Genomic DNA, 26,404 nt, shown 5'->3' with positions numbered 1-26,404 from the left:
TTAAGATTTATAAAAATGTTAAGTAAACCTTCCTCTCAGAATAGCAACCAAATATTCTACATAAAGTGGATGAATATCCAGAAAAAAAAAAAAATCAACTAGAAGCTTGCCTATGGCTTCAGAATAGCATGTAGTAGGTGGTACTTCCTAAATAACATCTATTATCCAACATCCAATCATTATATCTAATAACCTATGTAGTAAAACCAGTTCACCCCAGAAAAAACATCTCCAATAAAGTAAGGAGAAGACATGCATGCAAACAACATTTAAGACTCTGTTCAGCACTCACGTTCAGGGGGAAAGATGAGGGATGGGAACGCCAACGTGTCTGTTCTGGTATACCAAATGTATCCTTTTCCAGCAGGGCAAATCTTATCGAAGGCAGCTAAATACAGAATGAGAAAAGACTGCATTTAAATGTACAGCAGTCAATCGAATCCTTTTTCCATCAAAATGTCTACAAAATTTTGAGAAATCAAAGCCAGATTCTTAAATATTATCTAAACATAGACATTGTGGCCGTGAGAGGGAGTTTATTTATCTAAAGATATCCATGATTGCATTAAAAGTTACTCAGACGGAAACTTTGCCTTATCTTCACCGCTTTTGAAGAACTACAGTAATCATCTAAAAAATACATGCAATAGCTGCTCTTTTATTTCCTGGTTACATAAAAACCTAAGGTTACTCACAGTATGCTATAGTATGACCTGTGCTAATCACATAGCAATAAAGTTAATGTAAAAATACAATAAATTATTCACAATATCAGTGCTGACTGGGGCCAACTCACCTGTGCCCTGCTGAGGGCATCTGTCACAGTTGGGGCCCCATGCCAGGCCCACTGTGCAGCAGCACAAATCCTTGGCAATTTGGTTCGGCAGCGGATGCTCACAGCCCCTGGCATCGCTCACCATCCGGAAGCATTGCCCCTGCTCCGTTGATGACTCTTTACCTGGAAGGAGAAAGGAAGAATTTTGTGGGTGTGAGAGAAGAGGGATAAATAATAGCAGTACATGTCTGAGAGTCAAACTAATGGATGGACTAAATTTCTGGGACAATGTTTAAAGAGAGAAGAAACAAAAGTGAAGATTTTTGATGGACAGATGGTGCAATGATGCCTTTAAGGCAAAGAACACCATACCAACAGTCAAGCATCTGATACTGGAGGCCTGGACCATATTACAGGCGTCAAGAAATCAGAATATTATTAAGCAAGTCCAGGGCAAATTTTTTTTTCCTTTTGCTTGCTTTTATATTTTTCCACCTGCTACTCTAAATTTGAGTTTTCTAATCTATTTTTCTTTCAGTTGTAGACTACATTGTTTTGTTTGCCTCCCAGTCAATATTCTGTGTTTGCTACGTAGTCTAAATTTTCTGTTTGCTAGTATATTTTTTACCCTTTTCTCCTTTACATTGCTGCATTTGTTATAATACTTTTTTTCTTGCCACTTTTTTTTGTTTTTCTATTTATTTCTGTACATGCAATTAGTAAGGCAGGAGCCTCTGTAGTTTTAGGAGTAAAAGATAAAAGAAAAGGCTGTGGACTTGCCAACACATCGATTCCTGTCCAAAACAAAACCAGATTTACAGAAACACTGGAAGCTGCCCAGAGTGTTACGACAATCTCCGTTCTGACAGACTGCCCCATGCATGGTGCACTCATTGATGTCTTCATGGCCAGGTCAAGGGAAAGAAAAATAAAAAAGTTACACCAATTTTTGCAGAAGTTCTTATCAGGAAAATGATACAAGTTATCATGTTTCCAGGACTTACCTTGACAGTGAGTGCTGTTAAATCGTTTATAGCCTTGTGGACAAGTAGAGCCGTAATCTTTCACAATGTTGCTTTTGACAGGTGCATCTAAGGAAGACAGAGAAGAAAGGATGGTGGACGAGAAAAAAAAAAGTTTAAAAATGTAGAAATTTTAATAATCTTAATCATGGTGTACTTAAAAGTGCATGTCAATGAAATAGAATATCTGCAAAAAGTAGATTTATATAAATAAACCAAATAAAAAGGTGAAACTTGTACACAGTTGGATCAGTTTAAATCCTTTATTTCTAGTCATTTTATGGCTCTATATTAAGACTCATAAAACATTTGAAAACTGTCAGAGTCTTGGTTTGTTAGTTCCTGTTTTTCTTAGTTTTCCATTTGTTGTCCTCTGCTGCCCTCTTGTGTCCTCTTTCCCTTGCTCTGTTTTCTGTTTTGCCCTCACCTGTTTTCAATTCCCTCGTTAGCTCTCTCTTTGTCTCTGTCCCCTTTAAAAGCCCTCCCTGTTCAGTTCCTGTTTGCTGGATCCTTGTCTAACATCTGCCTGCCTTGTCTCGTCTCTCCCTGCTCCTAGAGTTTTGGTTTACCCCTGATGTCTCCTTGGTTCTGGTGCGTTTGTTGTTTTCTGTTGGGCTTTGATTCCTGCCCCTGGACCTGTGAACCTTAATAAACCCACTTTAATTCACCTCTGCCATCTGGTCTCTGCATTTGGGTCCTCCAAACAAACACCGTTTCATGACAAAAACAAGCTAGTTATTCATATAAAATACTTACTTCACAAAAACAACTTTTTCAGATTTCACTGGAGCATAAAAATACAACTCCATCAGGAAGTAAGTCTTAATTGAATGTAACAAAACACTTTTGCTTTAGATTTCATCAGAGGCCCAGTGAGGGCGTTCTAGTCTTGTCATACTGCAATTAAATGACAAAATGAATCCCCCCTGTACTAATAACAAGTCTGTCCCTGCTTCTTCAAGTCTGACACTGAGGTCTGGACATCATCTGAAACCTTGATTTTGTTCTACACCTCTTTTTGCATGTCATAGATCTACAAGAGAAATGTTTCTTTCCAACAGAGGATACTACTGCAGGTCTGCCTTTTATATATACCATTTGAAGTGCTTCTTCTCTACTTCATATGTGCATGACAAAGGGCATTGGGGTTGTTTTAGACCTGCCTGAATAAACAAATAAGCAGCTTCCACCAAGCCCGGTGCAAATTGAGCCTTTGTGCTAGTAGCTTTTCAGATGGAAGTGTGCAAGAAAAGCTGCATGCCAATCTCTTTGTGCACAAGTACAGCGTTACTCATTTAGAGGAGGGTCACAATTTAGAATCTAAAAAATAGAAACTAAACCTCTAGACTATGATTTTTTTACTACCAATGTTTTTTTTTTTTTTTTGCAGTGGCTTGAAATACATCCCAGCAGGTCTTAACTTGTAGAAAGCATTTATTCATTCTCATTTTATATGCATGGTGATAAAAACTAAAGATCTATAAAGGGCAGGTTACGAGTATATTTCAACTCCTTTGCTCTAAAACACCTGCACAATTAAATACCCTCAGCAGTCACCTGAGCAGTAAACAAACTCTGCCTTTGTGTATTCCACATTTAATATGATTAGGGCTTTAGTGTAAAGCGCTAAGGGCTTTCTTTAAGAACAACAGTTAATGACAAGGAACACAACTTGCCGGTTAGATGTGAAGTTATTTGACCTTTTTGTGGTCCTGTTCAACTGGAGACACTAGGAGAAGTTTAACTTTAAGGAGGAAAATAGCATAAAGAATAACTAATGCCAAACTGATCTAAACCTTATACCTAGATATTTTTTTAGAGCTGTCTACATGTCCGGGCATTATTTTTACTGCACATTTGATGCAGTCCATTTCTTGTATCTAAAACCATCTGTTTATGAACCTCCTCAGGTCTAATGAGTGTACGGCATGTGATTTTGAATAAATATTGGTCTTGATGTTGCCGCAGTTGTTGTGAAGTCCACTCGAAAAACAGTGGCTTCATAGATTTGTCTGAAAAGTCCGTCAGACAGCTGCAGCTGATCCAAAACTCAATTGCCTGTGTTCTCACTAGAACTAAGAAAATAGGGCACATCAGTCTGGTTCTGAAGTCCTTCCACTGGCTCCCTGTAGCTCAGATAATAGACTTTAAAATCCTTCTGCTAGTTTATGAATCACTGAATGGATGAGCACATCAATACATAACAGTTGTCAATCTGTTGTCAGTGGATCAACCTCCCAGACCAGTCAGGTCTTCTAGTTCCAGCCAACTCTGTTCACCCAGAACTAGAACCAAACTTGGAGAAGCAGCATTTAGTTCCTATACTCCACTGATCTGGAACAAACTCCCAGAAAACTGGCGACCAGCTATTGTCATGTTTTTGTTTTTATTTTATTTTACTCTGCTTTTATGTTTCTTCTATTTTAATGTCTATTTCATGATAAGTACGTTGAATTGTCTTAATTGTATTGAATTGGGCTATTCAAATAAACTTGCCTTGCCAGACATTTATTCCTCTTCAACCATTCCTGCATCCTTTCAATGTTGAGCTTTGGATCTTTATCTTACACAAGGACAAATGGTCTTTGCCTCAAGCCACATTTTCTTAAACTAATGAAGACATTTTGCTCTGGAATTGCTTGATAATCTTCTGATTTCCTGTTCGCCAGTAATGTGGTCCAGGCCTCCAGTATCAGATGCAGCAATGCAGCCCCAAAGCATTATGGATCCTCCAAAAAGCTTGACTATTGGTATGGTGTTTTTTGCCTTAAAGGCATCATTGCACCATCTGTCGATCAAAAATCTTCACTTTTGTTTTATTCTCTCTTTAAGCATTGTCCCAGAAATGTAGTCCACGTTCTCTTGCGAAGATCAATCGTTTTTTCAGCAATTGGGTCTTCCTTTGCCTCCACACATGACGCCCCACTTTGTTTGTTGATATTTGTTGAAACAGTTACACCAGACATCTCCCAGTTGGTCTTAAGGTCTTTCTATGCTTGACGTGGTGTTTTTTTTTTTTTAACAATCCTCCAAAAGCTCCTGTAATTAGTTTTTCTCTTCATGTTACATTCAGGAAACGTCTTGACAGTTCCATTCCTTGACAACTTCTTAAAAAGATTACCACCACTGAAACATACTAAGATCTTAAGAGATGGCTATCCTTTGGAGGAATTGCTATTGCAAATGATACAATTTCTGGTGTCCTCAGACAGCTCCTTTGAGGGAATAACAGGTTGCTTTCTAAAAACACCAAAACAATCATTAATTGGATATTTAATGTCACATTGATGGAGGCAATTCAGGGGATCCTTATTAGTTATTTGCAGTGGGTGAGCCAAATTGGGTTTCCATACTGATATGCAGCAAACGTTCACAACACCATTGACACAGTCAACATTCTGCTTTTCCTCTGTTTTTCACACGATGCTTTTTTTTATGTTCTCTATAATTTGCTGTTTTGTATCAAACACAAGCTATCTGTAGTTCAATGTTGTTTCGCTTGATGGATTTTCTACAGTAGATATTCCATAATATGTGCTTAAACTTCATGGGTGCTCATAATAGTGAGCAGGACTATAACCTATCTTCTAAAACCCCAACACCAATTTACCACTCAGAAGTAGATTCCTGAGTGGAATCGCAGCGACTAAAAAAGCTAGCCCTTAAGGCTGCTGGCCTCCCCCACAAGACGTTCCTCTATTACCTCTGTCTACCATTAAGGCAGTAAGGAGAAATGATCCTTCTCATAGAACGCACCATCGCAAAACTATTATCCCTGATTGCTCTTCAAGTTTCTGTTACCTTCAATCTGCCTCCATAAAGACCATAAAAAAAAAAAAAAAACTGATGTAGGTGAAGTAGGCTCTGGAATATTTTAAAATACAGCCAAAATCCTGTTTATATAAGAGCATCTTCATCTTAGAATGGCATAATCAAGGTCTAGATATAAAGCTAACTGTTGTAGGACTTGAAAAAATTAAGAAAATGAGAAAAAAAGTAACAGGGGGAATGAATGTCAGGCTCAGGGAAAAGTGCTGCAATAGCCTTCAAACGAAGGAGCACAAGAAACTCGGCATGAACTTCTCATAGAAACCTAAAATTAAATATGTAGCTCTGAAAAACGAAATAGCTCATAACTTTTAGATTGTACATTCTGGACTCTTTGGTTTTTATGTTCCATGCTTTTTCTGTTACAACATTCATCCTCTGACCTCATGTTACTCATTTTCCAAAACTACGTCTTTTATATTGTGGCCCAAATGATTATACAAACTAACCTTTTCCTCAAGTTTTTTTTTTTCCTTGTTCCTTTCGAATAGCATTCCTGTTCAAGTCCTTGATGAAGGTCAAGTTGCAGTAAAGCAGTTGAAAAAAATTTTTTTTCACAAGGTTTGAAAATTCCTTTTTCTTTTTACTGTTAATGTTAAAAGTTATCTTTTTTCCATGAGAGGAGTGAAACATGGCAGGGAGCTTTATTACAGAGCTGTGGGAACACAGCACATTGTGGAAAAAGAAAACTCTAAAAAAAGAAGGCAAGTTCATGGCTATTTTTATAGAAAAATAGCGAGGAGGAGCTCGACAATGTGCACACGAGTAACAGAAATGACAGCAGTCTGAGCAGGAGCCGAGTCATCCACAGTCCATCCAGACTCATGGTGTCAGGTTTTCGTCAAAGGCCGCATTGTCTGAGCCAGAACTGAGAGACGGAATAATAGCGGAGTGGAAAACGTGAGCGGCCAAGATTTTCTTGAAATCTAATCCTCAGCGGAGTGATGACAGTGCTACGGTGGGAAGGCACAGAGGCCTTTTTCCCCCCACATTTCTTTGTTTGTGTCTCACTGTCTGAGTGCGATTCCCATAACTCCTGCTTTCTCATTCCTAACATTTCCCATACCTTATACTATGTTTATAGCTCATAATATATTATATTTATAGTGGGAACCGCATATTTACATACTCTCTATAAAAAGACATACGGTACTGTCTTTTTCTTGCTGTCTAACAGAACCTTATTTTTTTTTGGTTCAGGTAGGATTATGAAACAATGCCTTTATCGTTGAATCACTAAATTATGAGAGAAGATTTACACTTTATTCAGATTCAACATCTTAAATAGAGCAAAATTGCAATGGATCTGTGGAAGCTTGGGGGATGAGGTCATGTCTTTAGAAGTTGCCTAAACAGTGGAGTCAAATGGAGGTGTACACCTATGGCTGATCCTGACGATTGGCTCTCTGGACTAGTTTCTGCCCCCCTTAATAAAAAAAATAATAATAATAGTGGTATAATTTTTTAAGGTATTGTTTTTATTTTTATTTTTTTTTCTGTATAACATACATTTAAAAGACCAATTATCTGTCAAAATGGGTCATTTATTTTATTAATTTCTACCAGGCAACACTGAAATTTCACATAGAAGCCATTCTCACACTCTGGATATTCTAGCAGGTTTTAATTAAAGTCAAACACTAACACACACAGACCGCCACAACTCTGGAATATCCTCGGGTCCGATTTCCAGATGCCTGATACTTCCATGTTTATCTGTTCAACCTATAATATGTAATAATAAACAACATTGGAATGTCCAGCTGACATACTCTTTAAAGGGTAGCATCGTTCTGCATCTCAAAGATAAAACTGATTGACAGTTATTTTATATTAAAAAAAATTTTCTTCCACAGTGTTACCGAAATAAGCCTGCTGCTATATTTGAATAAAAATGTTTACCTTTGGACTTGAGCTTAAATCCAGTAACAAGGTGGAAAAAAGGCATTTAAAAAGCTGCATTAATTGAAGAGACTTATTATTTTAGGCTTAACTTAGTAAAAGGAACCCCACTGTAGGGGCAAAAGACATACTGTATCAGAAGGGCACACCGACAATTGGTAAAGTTTTAAATATTTTTCATTAGAATTATTTTTATTTCAAAATAATTTTAAGCAATTCAACGTTTAATTTATATATATATATATATTTGTTTAGAGAAATGACCCCTCACAGTTGTTTGTTGGGAAATTTTAAACACTGTTCTTTGTTTACTTGATCATCTATATTTTTTGCTGATATAATGTGTCACTAAAGGTCAGTGAATTTAATAAAACTTTATACTATACAGTTATTATACGCCTGTACTTACTTGGTAATTTTGGGCACTGGTAGCACTTGTTCTGTCCCCACGAGTTTCCAACGCTGCCGCAGCAATCCTCCTGATTGGTCAGGACAGGAAGTGGCGTGCTGTTGCACTGAAATGAATAAGAATTGTAAAGTAAGACTCTCAAGTTATATTTCACACTAATCACCACCGCATACATGTTTATACGCACAGCCTTTTTGGGTGTGGTCTCCTGAAAGCAGCGCCCCTTTGGTTTGTGTCTCACTAGGAAGGGCCGTGTTAATGTTTTGTGAGGAGGTTTGGAGTCTGATTGGTCAGGGACAGCCTCAATCACCACCGAGGTGTCTGGTGGATGGTGAACACGAACGTTAATCTGTACTGAAAAAAGAGAAAGGGCACAAACCTGGTTAAAATAAGGCTTGCAAAGCTTTGGAAAAGCATTTCTTACACTTTTTTCCCATTTTGTCCAAACACAATGTTCTATAACTGTTACAGAAAGTAGAACTTGTGTGTGAATGGGATAAAACGGGATCAGAACCTAGAAAGTGTCAAATCTATATTCTGTTCCCTTAACTTTGATGCCAAAAATCATTTGATACCAACAACCCTCAGAGGTGCCCAGGGTATTTATGTTTTTAACTTCAGAGGTTTGTTGGAGAACGTGAAGACCAGGGAAGACACCTGTGGGAAAGCTTTTCAGCAGAAATTAGCAACCAGATAGAATTGAAGAAAATAAGACATTTATGTCTAGAAATGGCCTAATCAAGGTCTAGAGATAAGTCCTATTGAAAATCTTTGGCATGATTTGCTTGTTTAATTTTTCAGTTAGCCTGGTCATGGCAACCACAAATCAGGTATGAATTGGAGGCAACAAAACTTTTTCCTGAAAAAAGTTAACTAACACGGGGGTCCATACTCCCAAACACATTCCACTTCAGTTGCAAATCAAAAATCCACATGTCAATCTCCAGTTATGTTGGGAGTCTTTTGTTGTACCTGAGTTATGTGTTTGGTCATTCGAATCATGATGGTATTTTCTTAACAAAAATTGCTTCATTCATCCCTCTTTCAAACCATCTATCCTCTCTGTCCAAGATCTGAACTTTTTGGTTCTCAAAAGTCATTATTTTCTTCTTGAGGTGTAAGTGTACAGCTAAATCTTGAGCCAGAGTTACTCTCTCTTGTGCTGCACCATCTGTCTGTGTAGTTCGTCCAAGATGGGAGTCCGAGCAGGCTTCGCTGCACTGCACCATATAAGCGGTTCATAAGTGGGTTTGTTTATGGGAGCCATCGCTGTACAGACAGGGATGGTTCCCCTTTCAGATTCCAAGCATTTACAGTTCGGTCCCGGAACTTATACCAAAGTAGTTAAACCAGCACATTCATCATGATTGAGAAGTCCAAACACATGACCAATACACAAGAAAATACTTCATCAAAGCCAGGAGAACAGGGGGTGGCTATTTGATTCCCATCTGACTTGGAATGTGCCTAAGAAGATGGACCTCCATGCTGCTCAAATACGTGAGCGCACCAGCGAAATAGAGGGGAGCCTACAGAATTGACAAAGATTCCCAAATAGTTATCAAAGCGTCCTCAGAAAAACAGCAAATTTCCAGTTGCCTGTATTGTGTTGGGGAAGACTTAAAAACCAAAGCTGGCGAAGACAGACCTCAAAAGTAAGATTTATATTAATTTAAGAATATGTAAAATAATCAACAATAAACTCTGAGTCAAATATGATGAAAGTTTGTTTGTCAGATCACAAAATGTCCACAAAGTTAAAGGACAACAACAGCTTTCACTCAATCATGTTGGAGCGAGAAATAGTTACCTTCTGATGAGTGGTGCCCCACTTGTGACAAGGGCAAATTAAAAACCGAGTGTGTCTGCGTCATCTGGGTGCGCCCCATGGCCGTGTGCTCCACCAGCCTTTGGTCATCTTGCTTTAGAGATTTAGGGTACACGGGCTGCCTGTTGCCGTGAGCTGCCTGAGCTTGCTGTAAAGGAAACTGGCAGAGCCTACCGGTGAAACCAGGAGGGCAGAGACAGTGATTCCTGGAACTGCATGTTCCTCCATTCATGCATGTCAGCGGACACACGACTGCAAAGAGAAAGAGAAGAAGACATTAAGATGGGCAGAAACTACTAAAAGGCACATATAGACTAGACAAAGACGAAAGAAAGGAAATGCAGCTTCATACAATAAACTTAATGAATGTGAGGTATGTTGTGCCATATGTACGTGTACCAAGAAGATGGATAATAAAGTGAGTCAGTAGGTCAATATTCTCTTTGAACTGCAAGTCCATAAAGATCAAATCGGCTTGACGAAGCAAGAGGTCCCTGAAAAACCAGCCAACTCAGCCAGAGAGCAGCTAAAGTCATTGATCTGTGTAACAGCTATTCTATTCTAACATGTGGGAGAGATCTTGGAGTCTGTGGGAAAGCTTCTGGCGCAGGATGGGTTCAAGGCATATATACTATCTGCTGCTGTTTTACTGGGTTTCCCCCATTGTGTTTATTTATATATGGGGCTTTTGAAACTCTCTGTGAAAGTTTAGGAGATAAAGAGGAAGCAGTGATGTTGAGAAAAATGCTAATTTCAAAGTTTTTAGATGCAGACAAATTTAATAGATATAAAAACAAGTGCTTTTGGGAATCGGACACTCAACATTTTATCTTTCATTACTTTTTTTTTTATATATATATGTAAATGTATTTTTACCTATGTGTGTTTTTCTATTATGTCCAGCACTTTCAAACCTTAATCACTGCGACAGAGACAGTTTACAAAGAAACGCGCACATATTGCTGCAAGAGAGGCTCGTTTCCAGCTTCTGTGCAGTGCAGCAGACCATTGTTTTTGTTTCGGTGAATGGAAATGACCACTAGCTTTCAGTAGACTATACTTACTTTATGTAAACCGAGGATAACAAACGGCAAAGATCTGCCTTTGATTAAAAGTTGGTGCAATTTCTCCCTTTTTCTGTTTTCAAAACCTTAAATGATCCAGCTTTTTTATTTAATTTCAAATTAAGTTAAACAAAGCAAATGGAAATAAACTTTTAAAATCCATATTCTTTTATATTGCTATTTTATTAATATATTTTTTCTTCACTCAAAGAAAAACCCCTCAAACTGCATTTTTGCTCAGTCTACAATGGTCAATGGAAGATTAACTTTTTCCATTACAACCCCCTAAATCAAACTTTTTTTGTTCACATATCTATCAAACAAACAATATTAAAAGAATAGGAAATACAAAAGTAAAAACGAAGACCTCCTTCTACTTGAGAGCCAAGTTTGCACATATGCAAGTAATTAGGCGAGTCCTGCCGAGGAGTCTGGGCTGTGGCGTAATTAGGGGACTGGAGGACTTTTAACATAAAGGGGACATCCTCACACAGGGAAATTCTGGCAGAAAAAAATAATCAAAAACACTCAGCTGTCAGAGTGGAACAGTCTAACTTAGAGAGTAAGATGGATAATTCAGAAGCAGCCTTTCCTTGCCAGCAGCTCAGTGTCACAGGGGCTTTTAACCACAGCGACTGAATGAGCCCAGGCAACAAGATGGAGAATGAAGCTGAAAGGCTGAGCCACAGTAAAAAAAAGGAAAAAGAAAGATAGCATGAGCACAACAAAAGAAAACTGCCGGGCTCAACTCTACCAGACTTTATCCCATTTCCATTGATCAGAGTCTGTCTAGATCAGACCCGAATTCAGAGCAGGAGGAAATTAGGAAAGATGCGGGGGCTGAAAAGTGAGATCCCAGACGCTCAGAGAGAAAAAAATAAGAGCGAAAAAAAAAAGCACCTCTTTCCAACTGTCATTACACAATCTAAACCAACAGAGACAGAGGAGATGACAAACTGCATACAGGCTCTGGTCTGAGGTTCAGTTTGGCTGGGAAAGTGTCTGTGTAAGACCGGGTGCTCTCATGCACACAGAGCTACACTAATGAATACAAGGAAAAGCAGGGGAATCACGTTTCATACTGCAGGTTACAAATCAGGGTAGAGAACAGGGCTGGAGCTCCTGTCAATGAGCTCTTAAAAGCCGTGAAGTAAGACAAGTGAAAATAACTCACATAACTGGTATCAGAAATAAAACACTTGAACACAATCACCTACAACTATGCTGTAAGATTAGCAAAAGTAACTATGCGCCAAGCTGTCAGTCAGCCATGTTTAACAGTTTGAAGACAGATTTGTCTGCTCAGAGGTCTAACCGGTACCAACAAGCAGCTATGACACAGCTTCCAGAGGATTACACTTCGTTAGTCATTTCTTTTCTTTAATCTGTACTGAATCAAGCATTTTCAAGAGGTTACAAGAGTGAAAAGATTTTGTGATAAATAAAAACCAGGCCGCGCAAAGCGGGACATATAGAGACTGAACAAGTGAGGAGGACCACTCCTGTCCTAGGCTGCGCTCTGGACTCAGTGGAGGAAGTGGCTGAGAGGAGAGTGTTGTCCAATCTCACATCCATCATGGACAACACCTTTCACCCCCTGCACCAGTCTGTAGAGGAGCTGAGCAGCTCCTTTAGTAACTGAGTTATACACCCTGTGTGTAAAAAGAAGCGCTACCCGAGGTCATTCATCTGTGCTGCCATCAGACTTTACAAAGCCACTGCATTATAACCTGATGTAATAACAATGCAAAACTTTTCATCATTCTGCTTTGGACCAGCACCAAATACCCTATATAATCATTCTATGACCCCTTTAACCTTTTCATAACATGAGGACCCAAATTTGGGTCCTCAGCACTCGCCCCAAGATGGTTTTTAGATCTGTAACATATTCTCTGGGGTCTTGCCTTTATTTTTGATACCAAAACAATTAAAATAAACTCTGTAGTTCTTGAGATATATTCAATTCATTTTGGGCATGTTATTTTCAAGCATATTTCTCGAAAATAGGCCTAGTGTCCAAGAGGTTAAGAGCACTCCCTTTGTCAACATTATTTTCTCTATGTTTAATTTTGATTAAAAACCCTCAGCCTGCTACATTAAAACCGTGTTTGGGACATGATACTTTCTCATCTCCTATAATTTTGATACCTAATAATATAATTTCGATGTACATGTGACAGCAGATAAAGAATTTCATGGATTTGAAGGTGTGATCAGCGATCGGCAGATACGGATTTTTGTGATCGGTGATCACCTCCCAAAATCCTGACCAGGTCATGACTACTATTAATTTACTGGCATCAATGAATAAACAGAACAATGTGCAGGATGTGAAACTTAATAGTTATTATGCACTTAACAGCTAGGCATCAGTCTGCAACTCTTTGTGATTCATTTAATGCATTAGATAGAAAGAAATTGCACACGCTGAGACTTTAAGTACATCGACTAATAAAAAAAAAAAAGCATATCAAATTCTTTCATAAGGCTTTTATTCATGTTAAACATATCCTCTTACATCATTTTAAGGGTATATTGTTCAAAAAAGCAAAGATAATGTTTTACATCTGGTTACTCGTCAATCTTTATTTTTTCCACTAATCTGAGATCAGGTTTTTATGGAGTACTTTCAGGATAGTCCTAAGCCATTCCAGGCCAAATGGAATCTTAAGTCTACAAAGGGAGATATTCATGAAGGGTTCAGATTACATACTTGAAGTTATTCCAAGAAGTAGCGTCTCTTCTCTGACCTCCCTCTGCGTAAAGGCGCTCCTGAGCTAATTTCAATCACAGGTACCTGGGTTCTCACTTTATTATCATTATTTGTATCTATTTACCACAACAGACATGGACAGACATAGACCTTTACATTAAGAGCCTTCACACTTGAACTCAGCTCTTTGTTCATAAAAACAGACTAGAACAATCAGCAACAAGGTTTAAATCTGTCTGCTCCTCCCCGGCATCATCCGACCATTGCTCTCAAACAAGGCTCCAAAATACTTGGAGCTCCTCTGCTTGAGAGCAAGACTTGCCCCCAACATGGAGGGAGTAATCTACCTTTTTGCTTTCAGTTAAGGAACCATAGCCTCAGACTAAGGGCTGGAAAACACTTCTTGCATCCCATTCTACAGTATTACTAATAGAGGGTCCCAATCTACATTACAAGAGGGTCACACAAAACAACACTGCAAATTTATATGAGTGTCTGACTCAAAACTCCCTCCAGCATAAAAACAATTAAGATATTGAACGTTAATATGTGGTTGCTTCTTTAACATCTTCAATGCCATGTAGCCTGGTGTTTCTTTTTATCCATTTTCTGCACCCCTCAGCTCTAACCATGATTAAACTACACAGTTTTTTTAAATGTTTGTTTGAGTACATATGTCTGAGTCTCCCTTGCTTGCTATAAATATGTTCTATATGTTTGCAAATGAGCTTAACCTTTACCTTGAGATTCAAAAGTTTTCCTTTCCCCAAAACGGATTGGTTTTACTTTATTCCATTGAATCAGACATTAAATAATGCCTGCTATTTTCTGGTTCCAAAAATATTCAGTCTTTGACTGCCCCCCTATTTTTTTTTCAACATGACACATAACTTTCAATCATTTAATTAATAACTTTAAATGTATTGTTGATTATTCAATGGGATATTTAATTATTAAGTGTAATTAAAAATTTTGAATATTATATAAATATAAATAAATAAATCATTAAATAAATGTTATATCTCCTATTTCATAGTAAATTTGTTTATATAATTGTTATTCCCATTAATTTATTTCATTATATATTTTGGACCTCCATATACTTCAGGAACCAAATCTCAATGATTGTGGAAACCATCTCAATGCCCTATTTGGTGTTGTAAGACACCCCGGGGGGCTTCTGACCCCTCTTTGAGAACCCGTACTTTAGAGAACGGTTGTTTCTTCGAGACAGCAACAGAAACACATCATCTGCATAAAGTAAGGACCAAATCCTAAAGATCCCAACTCAGACAAAATCCAATTCCAGAAGGATTTGGATTTTCCCCGAGACTCACCTGGACCCTCTCTTAAACCTGGGACCTCTACCCCAGCCTGCCACTTCACAGGTGTATTTGCCTCCAGAACTGCCTTAATTCTTTGTGGGTTATACTCAATTAGATTTTGGAAATTTTCCTTGAAGATGTTGGTTTATAGACAACTAGCAGTTTCAACAGGTTCTTTCTTGTTCCTCTACATTAGAGGTGCTCGACTGAACTGAAAATCAGTGAATGCAGAGAGGAGTATAGTGGCAGGAAACCTGTTGGAGCTGCAACATGGTGCATTATTCTATTGGAAATGGCAATGAGGAGATGGACACAAGTTGGTGATTGATGGATAAATTGGAAAGCAATATCCTCAGTCAGTAGTCTGAGGTGCTTAAATTATGTTCAATTGGTGCTACAATGATTATCAAGAATTATTAAGAACAATGATTATCCTTTAAGTGCAGAGAGATACATTTTTGTTTAAATATTGTTTCTTGATTACTTCTGCCTCTGTTATTTGAGCCTGAGTTACCCTCAATGTGTACAGGCTAATGTTTTTGGCAGATCATGCATGTAGGTGGGCGTGTTTGTCTGCAAGAGCTATTAAGAGGAGGGTGTTACGTCTCCTGAAAAGCCGCGGCGGTTAGCTGATTTTAACCACAATGTACATAGAAAAAGAGCAAAAAGCCTTTAAGTTGACATCAGAGGCTTTTCATGCTGAAAATAAAATCATCACCCTGGGTTTCATTAGTAAAATTTACAATCCTCGAATCACTTTCCTCAGATTTTCCTCAGTCACTTACAGCGTCTCGGATTTCTGTTTTTGTGCCACACCTTTGTATTTGCAGATCTAACGCATTCCTAAGTCTAGAGGTGGTATGTTATTAAAGAAAAAAAATCAAACGTGCTAAAGAGTTATGAGGTGGTCTACATGAATGTGAGGCATGAACACGGCCGCCTGGCTTGCTGAAGGGTGCAGGAGGTGGGACTTGTGGTTGTGAAGCCATTGAGCTATTATGAGCAATATTTTCCACGTGGAACAATCCAGGACCCCATCTTTAGTTATGCTCAGTTCGCTGTAAAGAGATGGGCACAAAGTCTTGAATATATCACCTCCATACGGTACATAGTGCTTTTCAAACATGCATGTCTTAAAATGCCAGGGTTTCTTTGGAGTAAATCAAGTCCTCACATAAAATATTTCATATCTTTTTCCACATTTACTGTAAGATTTTGTTTGGTTGGTTTTCTTTTGGTTTAAGAAAAAAACTTTTATTTGAAAAAAAAATGAAACAAAAGCAGTGCAATAATCTTGATGTATAAATGTGCATTTTTTTAAGCTATACTTTATTCTTAGTTTTTATTACATTTTATTTAGATGGACTCCAACAAAATCCATTATTTTTGACTAAATTTAGCACCTCTCCACTGCTAGAGTCCTCCATACCAATATGACTGTATGCCACTTGTTGTCTTCTTCAGCAAATGCTGCAGAATTCCTTTCAAATTTAGTGCTGGACTATGACGAGGATATTCCAAAACTTTAAATACCCTCTAAAAATTGCTTTATTTATGTTGATTGGATACATACTTAGGTTAATTATGATCCAAAAATATGTTTTCCAATAATTTCATTATATCTATAGGTGAACTCTGGCTGGTGTTTGGAACTTTGTCATTTCATTAAAGTTGATAAAAAAAAATTTGAAGAGAAGAATCCCAGACCGAGAAAGTTTCCACAACCTGCTTCAAATTAGAGCTCTTTAGGAGATTTGTGTTTTGATTTTGCTGCCAGATTTACTTTTAAAATTATCGCCAAAAACTTTGTAAAGTTTTATCAGACAATGACCTATCTTTGAATTGAAGAGTTTTTTTTTTTCTGTCAACCCAACCTCATGCACTGACATCATAGAAGTAAAGGGTACCCAGGGTTCATACTGGCTAAGTTCCGTGTCTCCTCCTCCATCCAATATAGTGAGTCACTTAGGAATTCACACTGGATACGTTCATGCATCTAGAGTTCCCCTCTTTTATTTTGAAATGTACTGAATCTGTGTTAATCTTCCCGTATCAGTCTTCATGTCTGGCCAATCTGGTTTTAAAGTCATAATATAGTATCTTATATAAACAATCCTTCTCAAATTCACTTTAAATTTATGTTTTATTAATTTTAGAAGAAAAAAAATGAACAGAGATATTTGGAATATTTTTTACACTCCTTTTTTCTCATGATGTTATGCACCAGAATTTTATTTGTTTACATGCGCACTGATGTGGATGTAGAGTTTGCAACATTAGCATTTAGGTATGCTTCATTTAATATTGTTTCCTGGTTTCTTACACAAATAAGTTACACATGCAGCAACACTTAGTGACTGCCTAAACTTGATTGATGGGATTGCCCCTTCTTGTGGAATAGACAGAAGTGGTGATAGCAAGGCAGGCTAATTTTAGCATCCTTCCGGGATGGACGTCCTTACACGAGGACCTAAATTCCTTTGTAGAGAGTATGCAATTATGAGCGTTTCTGGCTTCCAGGACTCCACAGGACTCTCACACTCCAAATTTTCAGGGGAAGTTTTAACTCAAGTCCAAAACACAAGTTTGACATGAAAAAGTCATAATTCCTGGTGACGTCGCCCCGAATTTAGCTCTGTTGTCCAGTGGCAATAGACCCCAACTCTGTCTGTGATAGAGGACAGATGAGAGGGATCTGTCACTGTGCCGCAGAGCTGGTTGGAGTCACCGCATTAACTAAAATAGCTTCTATCTGCAACCAATGGCTAAACAGAACGACGTAGGAGGCTACATAAACCGAAGGTTAGACGGGAAATAAAGGTGAACACAGATAAAAGAGATTTATCTGTGTTACAGTTAGATTCTTGCAACTTTTCTAAAGATTTTCAGCTATAACTTTTAAAACGTTTGAAGAAATATTTATCTTTTCCAAATTATTAAAGTATATCTTGGATTTGCAGTTATATACATTTTACTTCCACTAATAGATTTATGTGTTTTTCATGTTATTTTTGCAAAAAAATGTTTAACAAAAGGTTTTAAGATGATGTGCCCACATTTAATGTGTTATTTTCAAAAGCCGACCATTTTAACAGGTATATGTAAAATGCCGAGGTACTATAAAAACACTTCCATTTAGAGAATGTGGCTTCAATTAAACATAAAAGGACTCAAAGCTGACCATATCCTTGCCTGTCAGATCTGATTTAATATCAAATTCCAGCTAGCAGGTATTTTCCAAGACTCGGGAGAGTATAATTTTCCCACAGTGGAGTTATTCAGAAAGAAGAGTTAAGCAAACTGCATGAGGAGTTAGAAAGAAGGGAGTCTGTTTGTCTTCAAGCTCTTATTGGTAGAACTAGCACTGACATCATAGAAGTAAAGGGTACCCAGGGTCTGTCTTCCTATTTAGGGTTAATAATGACAGGATAAAGAAATGCTGAGCACTTAGAAGGAATGTGAACGTGTTGTCTTAAGCAGGATAATTGGGATTTTCCTGTGAGAAAAATTTTATTTTACATTCCTTAACTGTGAAGTAAGCAATGCTGCTGTAAAGCAACAGGACACACATAGACCTGCACAAAGCACAGTGAACTGATTGAATGCGTGCTTTTTTTTAAACCTCCTTCACTCTAATGCCCACAAATGAAAGTCAGTGCATAAGAAAAGGCCGTAGAAGTCCTTTCATTCACAAACGGAGTCCACAGGTGTGCAGTTGGCTGTTTTTCTGGTGTGGTGTGAGTGAGTTTCTTTTTACAAAGAGGATCTTTGCTGGTCGCTGGGCCGACCTGTGTTGCTGCACAACTGAGAACACTTAATGTGTTTTATTATTATTTAAAAAGGCAGGCATCCAATCAAATGGAGAGAATTGTTTTCTTTTTATCTCTTATTTTCTGCAGATAAGTTTTTCAATAAATGCCTTTTTGAATCCTCTGCTGTCTGCTTGAATACTGGGTCCTCCGATCTGAGCCATGACACAAAATTTGGGGGTCTTTAATATAACATTTGAAAAAAAGAAAAATTGAGATTTTTGGCTATAATGGCATAAAAGGGACTTAATGTCAATCAGAACAAAATATGCCTAAAGTGACGTGTGATGTGCAGAACCTTTGTTTAAAAGAAAGATGTGCATGACTACAATGAAAAAAATAAACAAAAAACTAACATAAATGAATGCAACAAAACCCTAAAGGTTGTCCTTCAATTGCCCTGTGGAAACACCCACCCACACTTCAGTCTGTCTAGAGATGATACATCACACCCCCCCAACCGCCCCCCTCCACCCTCTGCCTCCCTCGTCACATTGTCCTCTTAGCCGCAGCCGCACCCTCGCAGCACAAAAACAACAAATTATAGCTCTACAAAACCACAGATTGCTGAGCATAAAGTGGCTGCTCTCATAATCTCTGACTGAACAGCCCCAGATCTGTCTCTCGTTTGGCAGATCTACAAATAGCAAGTTTGCAAGATTCAGACACCAAAATGTGATGTTTTCATCTGAGCCAGTTTTACTATGACTCATGGCCTGCCTGAATCCACACGCTTAGAGACTGAAAAAGGGGTGCATGCTTTTTCTGTCTATGTTTCGTCATTTTCAGGAATTGCCCGGGAGCTACTTTTCCACTGTGGCCATATTCCGGTTGTAATGCGGCAACTGTGACGCATGTTATTATACAGTCTCATCAGCTTTAAGCAGACGAAAGGATAAAAGAGGAAAAAAGTTTTCCTTTGCGTTAACTTTTCCTTTTATTCAGACTACTAGACTGTAACTTTCCACAAAACATCCTCTTCTAAATTATTTCCTCGTTAATCCACAAAACCAGCTCCTGTATCTCCTTATATTGAAGAGATAAAACAAATGGTAGCTGTAAAAAAAATGTAATAGATATTTATAACCAATTTCAAAGCATCATAGATTAAGACATATTGTATATCTGAAAACACTAGAAGTATTTCAAAAATGTATAAACAGTATGAAAAACAGTGTTTGCAGAAGCCAGTTATGAGTGGGGAAAGTAGATTGATTTTAAACAATTAAAGCAAAACAAAAGACAATTACTAAACTTAAATATTGTATTATGTGTATAAGAAACCCCCGAAAAATAGAAAATCCATGACAGAGCCTATATTGAGGAGAAAAAGTGCCTGTAGCACTGAGAAAGGCTACCTATGTGAAATGATTTAACATATAGATGTAATTATTCCCTTTAATTAAAGGGAACTTACATGGCTTAGAACCTCATCTTTCCTTAAAGGCCACTCTCAGAATGGGAGTACCGAGTATGTTTGAACATCTGAACATTCGCATAGCAATTATTGTAAAACACCTGCAGTACACTTAAACTGCACATGCAAAAAAAAATTCATGTGTAATTTAGTTTCTTTTATTTGGAATCATGCCCTAAGCATGAAACTTTAGGGAGACCACCAGAAGGCCTCAGACCCACAGGAAATCTGTGTGCAGATTTGAAACAGTGAGTGAGACTAAAAGACCGATTACAACGCTGACTGTGCTACACCTGCTCTGTCAGAGAGAACGAGCCAACATTCCAACAAGCTATTGTGGGAAGCTTGTAGAAGGCTGCCTGAAACCGTTTGACCCAAGAGAATCAGCTTAGAAGGGAAACATTTGAAAACTTCTAAATTTTAAGGAGACCCTAAATCTCTAAAAAAAAATGTATTATTATTAAAACAAATCAAAGAGCTCAGGTAATGGTCAACATACCAGAAGTAAAGCAGAAAACCCTTAAGCTGATTCAATATTAAACAGTAAGGTGGGGAGAAAAAAAAAAAACACTTTTGCAGTCCGCAAAAAACATCTGGAAACTATTGTATTTCGGAATATATAAAAAAATCCTGATAAAACTCCAACAACTGTGACCACCACTGTGTGTGAAAGTGGTGGGTTCAACCTCCGGTCAGAGAGAAACCATAATAATAACCTGGCAGAGCTAAAAGCTGCTTTTAGATTCTATAACAGATGTTAACTCTCAATGGGTCCAACTTCATACAATTATTACCATTTCGGTCTTTATGAAAATATGCATAAATAAATATTCCCAAAGTTGCCCTACTTCCATGACCTGGTGAAGCTAAAAATGACTGGCTCCCTCAGAGGGGGAACACATCTCAGCTGGACAGAGGTCCAGTCTCTCATGGAGCTCAAAGCAGGAAACCGCGCTCCCAAATACTCCCACCATCAATGGGCACAGCGAGACCACATCCCACACCAAGTGAGGAGCAACACGTGAAGTGGGTCCAACCCCCTGGGATTGAGCCAGACATTGAAGTAAATGACATAATCATTCCCTTTAGCAAACACAAACCAGCATTCACATCGCCCCTGTCCCCACAAACTCTTAGTGGTCTCAGCTTCAGTTATCCAAACACCAGCCACAGTTCAACGCAGTCATCTTCTCATCACATACGTTCTCATGTTCAGTGTAAACAGCAGCACCAGAAAACACTCCTCTGACGCTGGTGACGAAGGATGAGGTCAGATCAGAGTTGGAAAAGTTGCAGTTATCCACATCTAAATGTAATTTAGGATTTGCTTTGCACGTAGTGTTTTATATGTCGTAGAAAAATGCCACAATATCTTGAAATAGCCTTCAAATGGGCACTGGTCCAACCACTGCCCACACTTTTTTCTCTTTTCCGGGCAGAGAGGTTTGAGGAAAAATAAGTAGACAGAAACTTGGAATGTGTGCACATGATGTCATATAATGACTATCTAAAAGGCCTGACTGTAGGGAGGGGAGGGGAGGCAGGTGGAGGAGTGCTGACGGAGCTTCACTGAGATTAGGTCAGGTACCTGCCCCTTCAGGAGCCTGCTGGAGGTACCCTCAGGAGGCTGATCAGTGTCGGCTGAATCTGTGTTTCTCTGTTTACTCTGGCTAATCGCTGCAGCTACAGGGTCCTGCATTCCTCTCAGTGGCTTTAAATAACCTCTGCGTATCCACCAACCCACCCCACAGGCTACGCAAATGGGAGGAGAGTATTAAAGATGGCAAAGAAGGTTGTTTGCTTGTGTGAAGCTCAGTGCACGGCTTTTGAGAACACTGTTCTCCTGTGACGATGGAAAAAAAAACTTCTAATTGCTGCCTTGCTTTCCAAATGTAATTTACTATGGTAGGTTTTATAAAGCTCACACTGCAGAACTGTTGACTTGCAGGAGTTTGATTTATGGGAAATTCAGACTTGGATTAAACTGGCTGGCTGCTCAAACACATTACCTGTTTCACACGGGGCCCTTTTACAGCAAGAAAACCACAATGGAATTCAATTGATGTGAACGACCGGGGGTCCGATCCTGCAAGTGGCCCTTGAGACAGTATTTTAGCATTTTGTCCAATAACTAATTAAATTTAATTTCCCCCCAAAAATGACTCTAGTTATAACAGAAATGTATATTTTTATAATTTTCATCAAATACTTTTCTAAAAATACCGAAACCTGTAGTAGATATTTATTAAACAGTTGTCTTTTTTGTGATATTTGTATGTCTAAACACGTTTTGTATGCAGGGATGACGTATTTATTTTTTTCAACTCAAAAAATAAATTGACTCTAGTTGTAACAATATGTATTTTTATATCTTTTTTAAGTAGAAAAAATATTAGCCATCCATTTATTCTCTTCGTACGTTTTTTCCTTAATTATAAAGCATAACATTTGAAATGCCACCGGGGTTTTATTAAAAACTTTTAAAAGTTTTACTAGCTGTAAAGAAGTCAAAAATAGGTCTTTGAAATGTAAAAAATTTAGACCCTGTGATAGACCAACACAATTTGCTGCATCATTTTGTAGTAGAATAAAACCCAAAAAGTGTTGGACACATTACTCTTCACCTCCCATGATGACTGCAAATACAGGTGCAGTTATTTTGGGTATTTCTCCGCCAGCTTTGCAAATATCAAGACTGAAATGTGTGCCACTATTTTGCTTAGTGTACCAAGCTGAATGGAGAGGCGAACCGCCATTTTTCAAAGCATTCACCAGATGTTCAAAATTCATTTAGTCTTGTTAAACCAGGATCTGGTCACAGAGGAAGAAATAATTTCTGTAATATGTTCTCAGAAACATCACTGAATCTAATCTGTCCATGTGGAGTTAAACTGTAGATTGCTTTGAATGAAAAAAATCAGTGCAGAACAAGAGTTTATAAGTTTAAAAAGCTGTATAAGGACAAGGTTTTAAGTAAATATATATAATTGGAAAAGAAATTATGGTCAAAGTTGAAGCATGAGACAACTATTAATGTTATAGACACTTACTAGACATGTAGTAAAAGGATATGGCGAGGGGTTTAGAAATTATATACATTTGTAAATATCTTTCATTTTTCCTCTTTGTTTTCAAGGAGTAGATAACACAATATTTATCTTCTTTCTGCTCCTGTTTTTCATGTAAAACATAAATAAGCCATAATGTAAATTTCCAAACTGCATAAACAAATAAATATCTATTCATTCAGTCATATTTAAAACACATAAGTTGATTTCACTGGACAAGTTTGTTTAAAATGTTCTTACTAAATTATTTTACTTTAAAACAATTCATGGTTTTAATTCAGACTTTTTTTAATTTTTTTTTAGAAATGAACCATGACTATTTTAAGATATGTTTTTAGACACTTCTTTGTTAACTTGATTGTCTATATTTTTGCCAATAAAGTTGTGTCAAAGCAGAAAAAGAAATACACAACAGTAGTTTTGGAGGAAACCTAAACCTAAGATCCCTGCAGTGGTGTAACTTTGGGTCTAATACTGGGATGGTGTTAAGGTCTCAGCTACTGTAGTATCAACCATGAACAACAGAAAGTCAAGGTGCTGTGTTTCTAAATATCTATTGTCTAATTGAATTTTTCTTTGACTTCTAATCAGGTTAGGTTAAGCAGGCAGTGGAAAGATATATACCAGAATTTCCCCACTGTGGAAAGAGATTTTCTATTCTATTCTATTCTATATAAAAATAATGAAAAATGGTCTATTTATCTTAGGTAAAAAAAGGCAAAATCGAATATTATTTTTAGGATTTATGCATTCCATTTCACAGTCATGCACTTTCATTAGATTTCGGAGCTATTTAGAAAAATAATCACAGGTTAAAAAAAATGTAAACAGGTAGGGAGGTACTGAGTTTCTGGCTGTACACACAGGGAGCTACATTATCAAATGACTAAATATTCTGCTACTTTGCTCGGATATGAAAATAAATCATTCTAGCAAGATTATTTTAGAAATAGATAATGTGATATTATTTGGGGATTATATTAACTGAATCAGAGTTATGAGAGTATCCTTGGGTTTGAGGATTTTTCTTAGCTAAACCTAATTATTTACCTTTATAGGTTCCACTCTACTGAGGGCTAACCCTAAAGCTAACATCAGCGGATGAGAAACCTAGACCTAAATTCAGTGGATTTGATATGACTTCTTTAAATTCCCAATCCATTATTCATTTCTGGCATTGATTGTACAGCCCCTGCATTACGGTTCTCTTAGCTTTATAAGAGAGGATGGGGAGTGACAGCAAACATTTGATTCTCTGACCAGTTTCCTCGTTCCCATTGAAGAAGCAACCCCACAGCATGACGTCAACACCACTGTGTTGGAAACAAGTCATAACCAAAAGAGTTCAAATGGACTGTAAAAAACTGATTCATGAGGAAACATGAGTGACAGTTGTCCTGTTAGAAAGGTTTGCCATTCAGCTGTTGGTCTTAATACCCCAACCTTGCCAAAGCTCTCAGTTTAGGTGAAATGTTCTATTTTAGTAGGTTTAAACTTGTCCAAAGTTAGGAGTACACTGGGTTTAATTCTGGGAAATCTGAGTGAGAGAGCCTAAAAAAAAATATACAAAAAGAAAACCTATGTAACAATCTAAAGGGAAATGTGACCTTGTATGTGTGTGTGTGTGTGTGTGGTTCTGCAGTAATCCTGCTTGTAGAGTGATTAAAGATTTATTGCAGCAGAAGACCTCAAATAACCTCATGTGTTACTTTCTCTACAAGAATAAATAGACGGGAAGAGGTGACAGAATGTCCCCCATGTTAAAACTCAGCCTTGATGAGAGCTTCATGGTCCGGGCGACCCCCCCCCCCATCCTGTACACATACACACACACACAGACTTCAGCTCAGATAAGAGGCTTTCATGACCCTTAAGCTACAAATGAATGTATTTGTTTGTTTTTGAGAGGGCAGGAACCCAGTTTTGGCTTAGAGTTTATTCCAACCTGTGGTAAAAATAAGGAAAGCTGCAGGTTCTTTGGCTGCAAGATTTAAACCGCCTTCTGAACAGTTTGGCACGAGAGGAAGAGGAATGCGTTAAGGAAGAACAGACGGTTGTAAAAGGTGAAATAAACTCACCCCACTGAGAAAAAGCAGACCCCTTACTGTATTTAACTGACTTTGCTTCATTCTCCAGCACCCTTGGACCTCTGACCCAGTCGAGGAGAAACCAAAACAAACCACAAGGCTACTACTGTCACTTCGCTCTAAATACAAAACCACATGGGAAATCCCCAAAATAGCCGGGTTGCCATGATGCCCGAATTAACGGGACGACATGCCCAGACTGGAGTACCGTGAGAGCACTTCCTGTGTAACACGGGGGCCTCTGTGCCTGGAATAAGATGGGAATCCGGAGCAGCTTGGACGTCTGGAGCCTGGGTAAAGGCATGATGCTGCTAAAGTGGAGAGGAGGGGCGAGAAGCTTACAGGGGGGGTGAGTCTGAGCCAACAGCTGCTGTCAGTACAGCTGATGTATGATGTGGCTCAGTGAGAGCAACAGCATGAAAAGCAGAGGAAGAAAGAAAAGCATGCCGTAGATTTGTCGATTAAAGCACATTTTTATTACCAATAGTTTAATGTCTGCACAGATTATTTTGGAAGAATATTCTAAAACGGTAAAAAAAAAAACATTAGATTCATGCATAGGCCATAAAACTTTAAACTAGGGAAAATATTTTTGCTCAGGCTGCAAAGCGACCTGGACAATATGGACAATATCATCATATACTTAACTTTTCAGTCAATAAGATGCAATTTCATTATCAGTATAAACATAATAAAAGCCTCAGAAAGACCTGTACTAACCTATGAGAATTACTTTGTCACAGTTATAAAACTCCTCTAATGTAACGTTACACATATAAAACTTCAAAAAAAACAGGAACATCAGCGAGTGACAAATGCTGTAACCACAGAATGCAACGTATTCTGAAATATAGGAAATAAGTTTTTTCTGTAATAATCAACTGTTGTTAAACTGCAACATATGTGAACCCCACTTCATGAAAAAATGTAGGAATTTAGCATATAGCATGAATCTACCTGTGTCTCTGACACTAATCAGACCAACATGCATTATTATATGAATTAGTGTTTTTCTTATCCTCTTGATGCATGCATGCTCAGTGTGAGGGATTGCTGTCTAGACAATGCATTGATGCAATCAGCTGGTTGTCCTCAGATAGAAAACTGAATAAATCTGATTGGATCATCTGTAGGGGGGAGTACTGGAATGGGTG

At 38.0% G+C, this 26,404-nt stretch overlaps 1 protein-coding gene across 3 annotated transcripts in view; it reads right to left on the bottom strand.

The window, feature by feature from the left end:
- ltbp3 (latent transforming growth factor beta binding protein 3) overlaps positions 1–26,404 on the bottom strand; it is an 84,086-nt gene that overhangs the window by 41,627 nt on the left and 16,055 nt on the right. For all 3 annotated transcript variants that reach the window (XM_038289104.1, XM_038289103.1, XM_038289105.1), the window contains exons 2-8: positions 9,747–10,016; positions 8,124–8,290; positions 7,937–8,042; positions 1,780–1,866; positions 1,556–1,675; positions 797–958; positions 293–388 (exon numbers count right to left, since the gene is read on the bottom strand). In XM_038289104.1, coding sequence (XP_038145032.1) covers positions 293–388; positions 797–958; positions 1,556–1,675; positions 1,780–1,866; positions 7,937–8,042; positions 8,124–8,290; positions 9,747–10,016 — 1,008 coding nt within the window. The remainder of the gene's footprint in view (positions 1–292; positions 389–796; positions 959–1,555; positions 1,676–1,779; positions 1,867–7,936; positions 8,043–8,123; positions 8,291–9,746; positions 10,017–26,404) is intronic.

The sequence above is a fragment of the Cyprinodon tularosa genome, unplaced genomic scaffold (genome assembly GCF_016077235.1).
Source record: "Cyprinodon tularosa strain WSP-4 unplaced genomic scaffold, ASM1607723v1 ctg263, whole genome shotgun sequence".
NCBI classification, from domain to species: domain Eukaryota; kingdom Metazoa; phylum Chordata; class Actinopteri; order Cyprinodontiformes; family Cyprinodontidae; genus Cyprinodon; species Cyprinodon tularosa.
The sequence above is the reverse complement of the archived record's forward strand: the minus strand, read 5'-3'. Positions and strand labels throughout refer to the sequence as shown.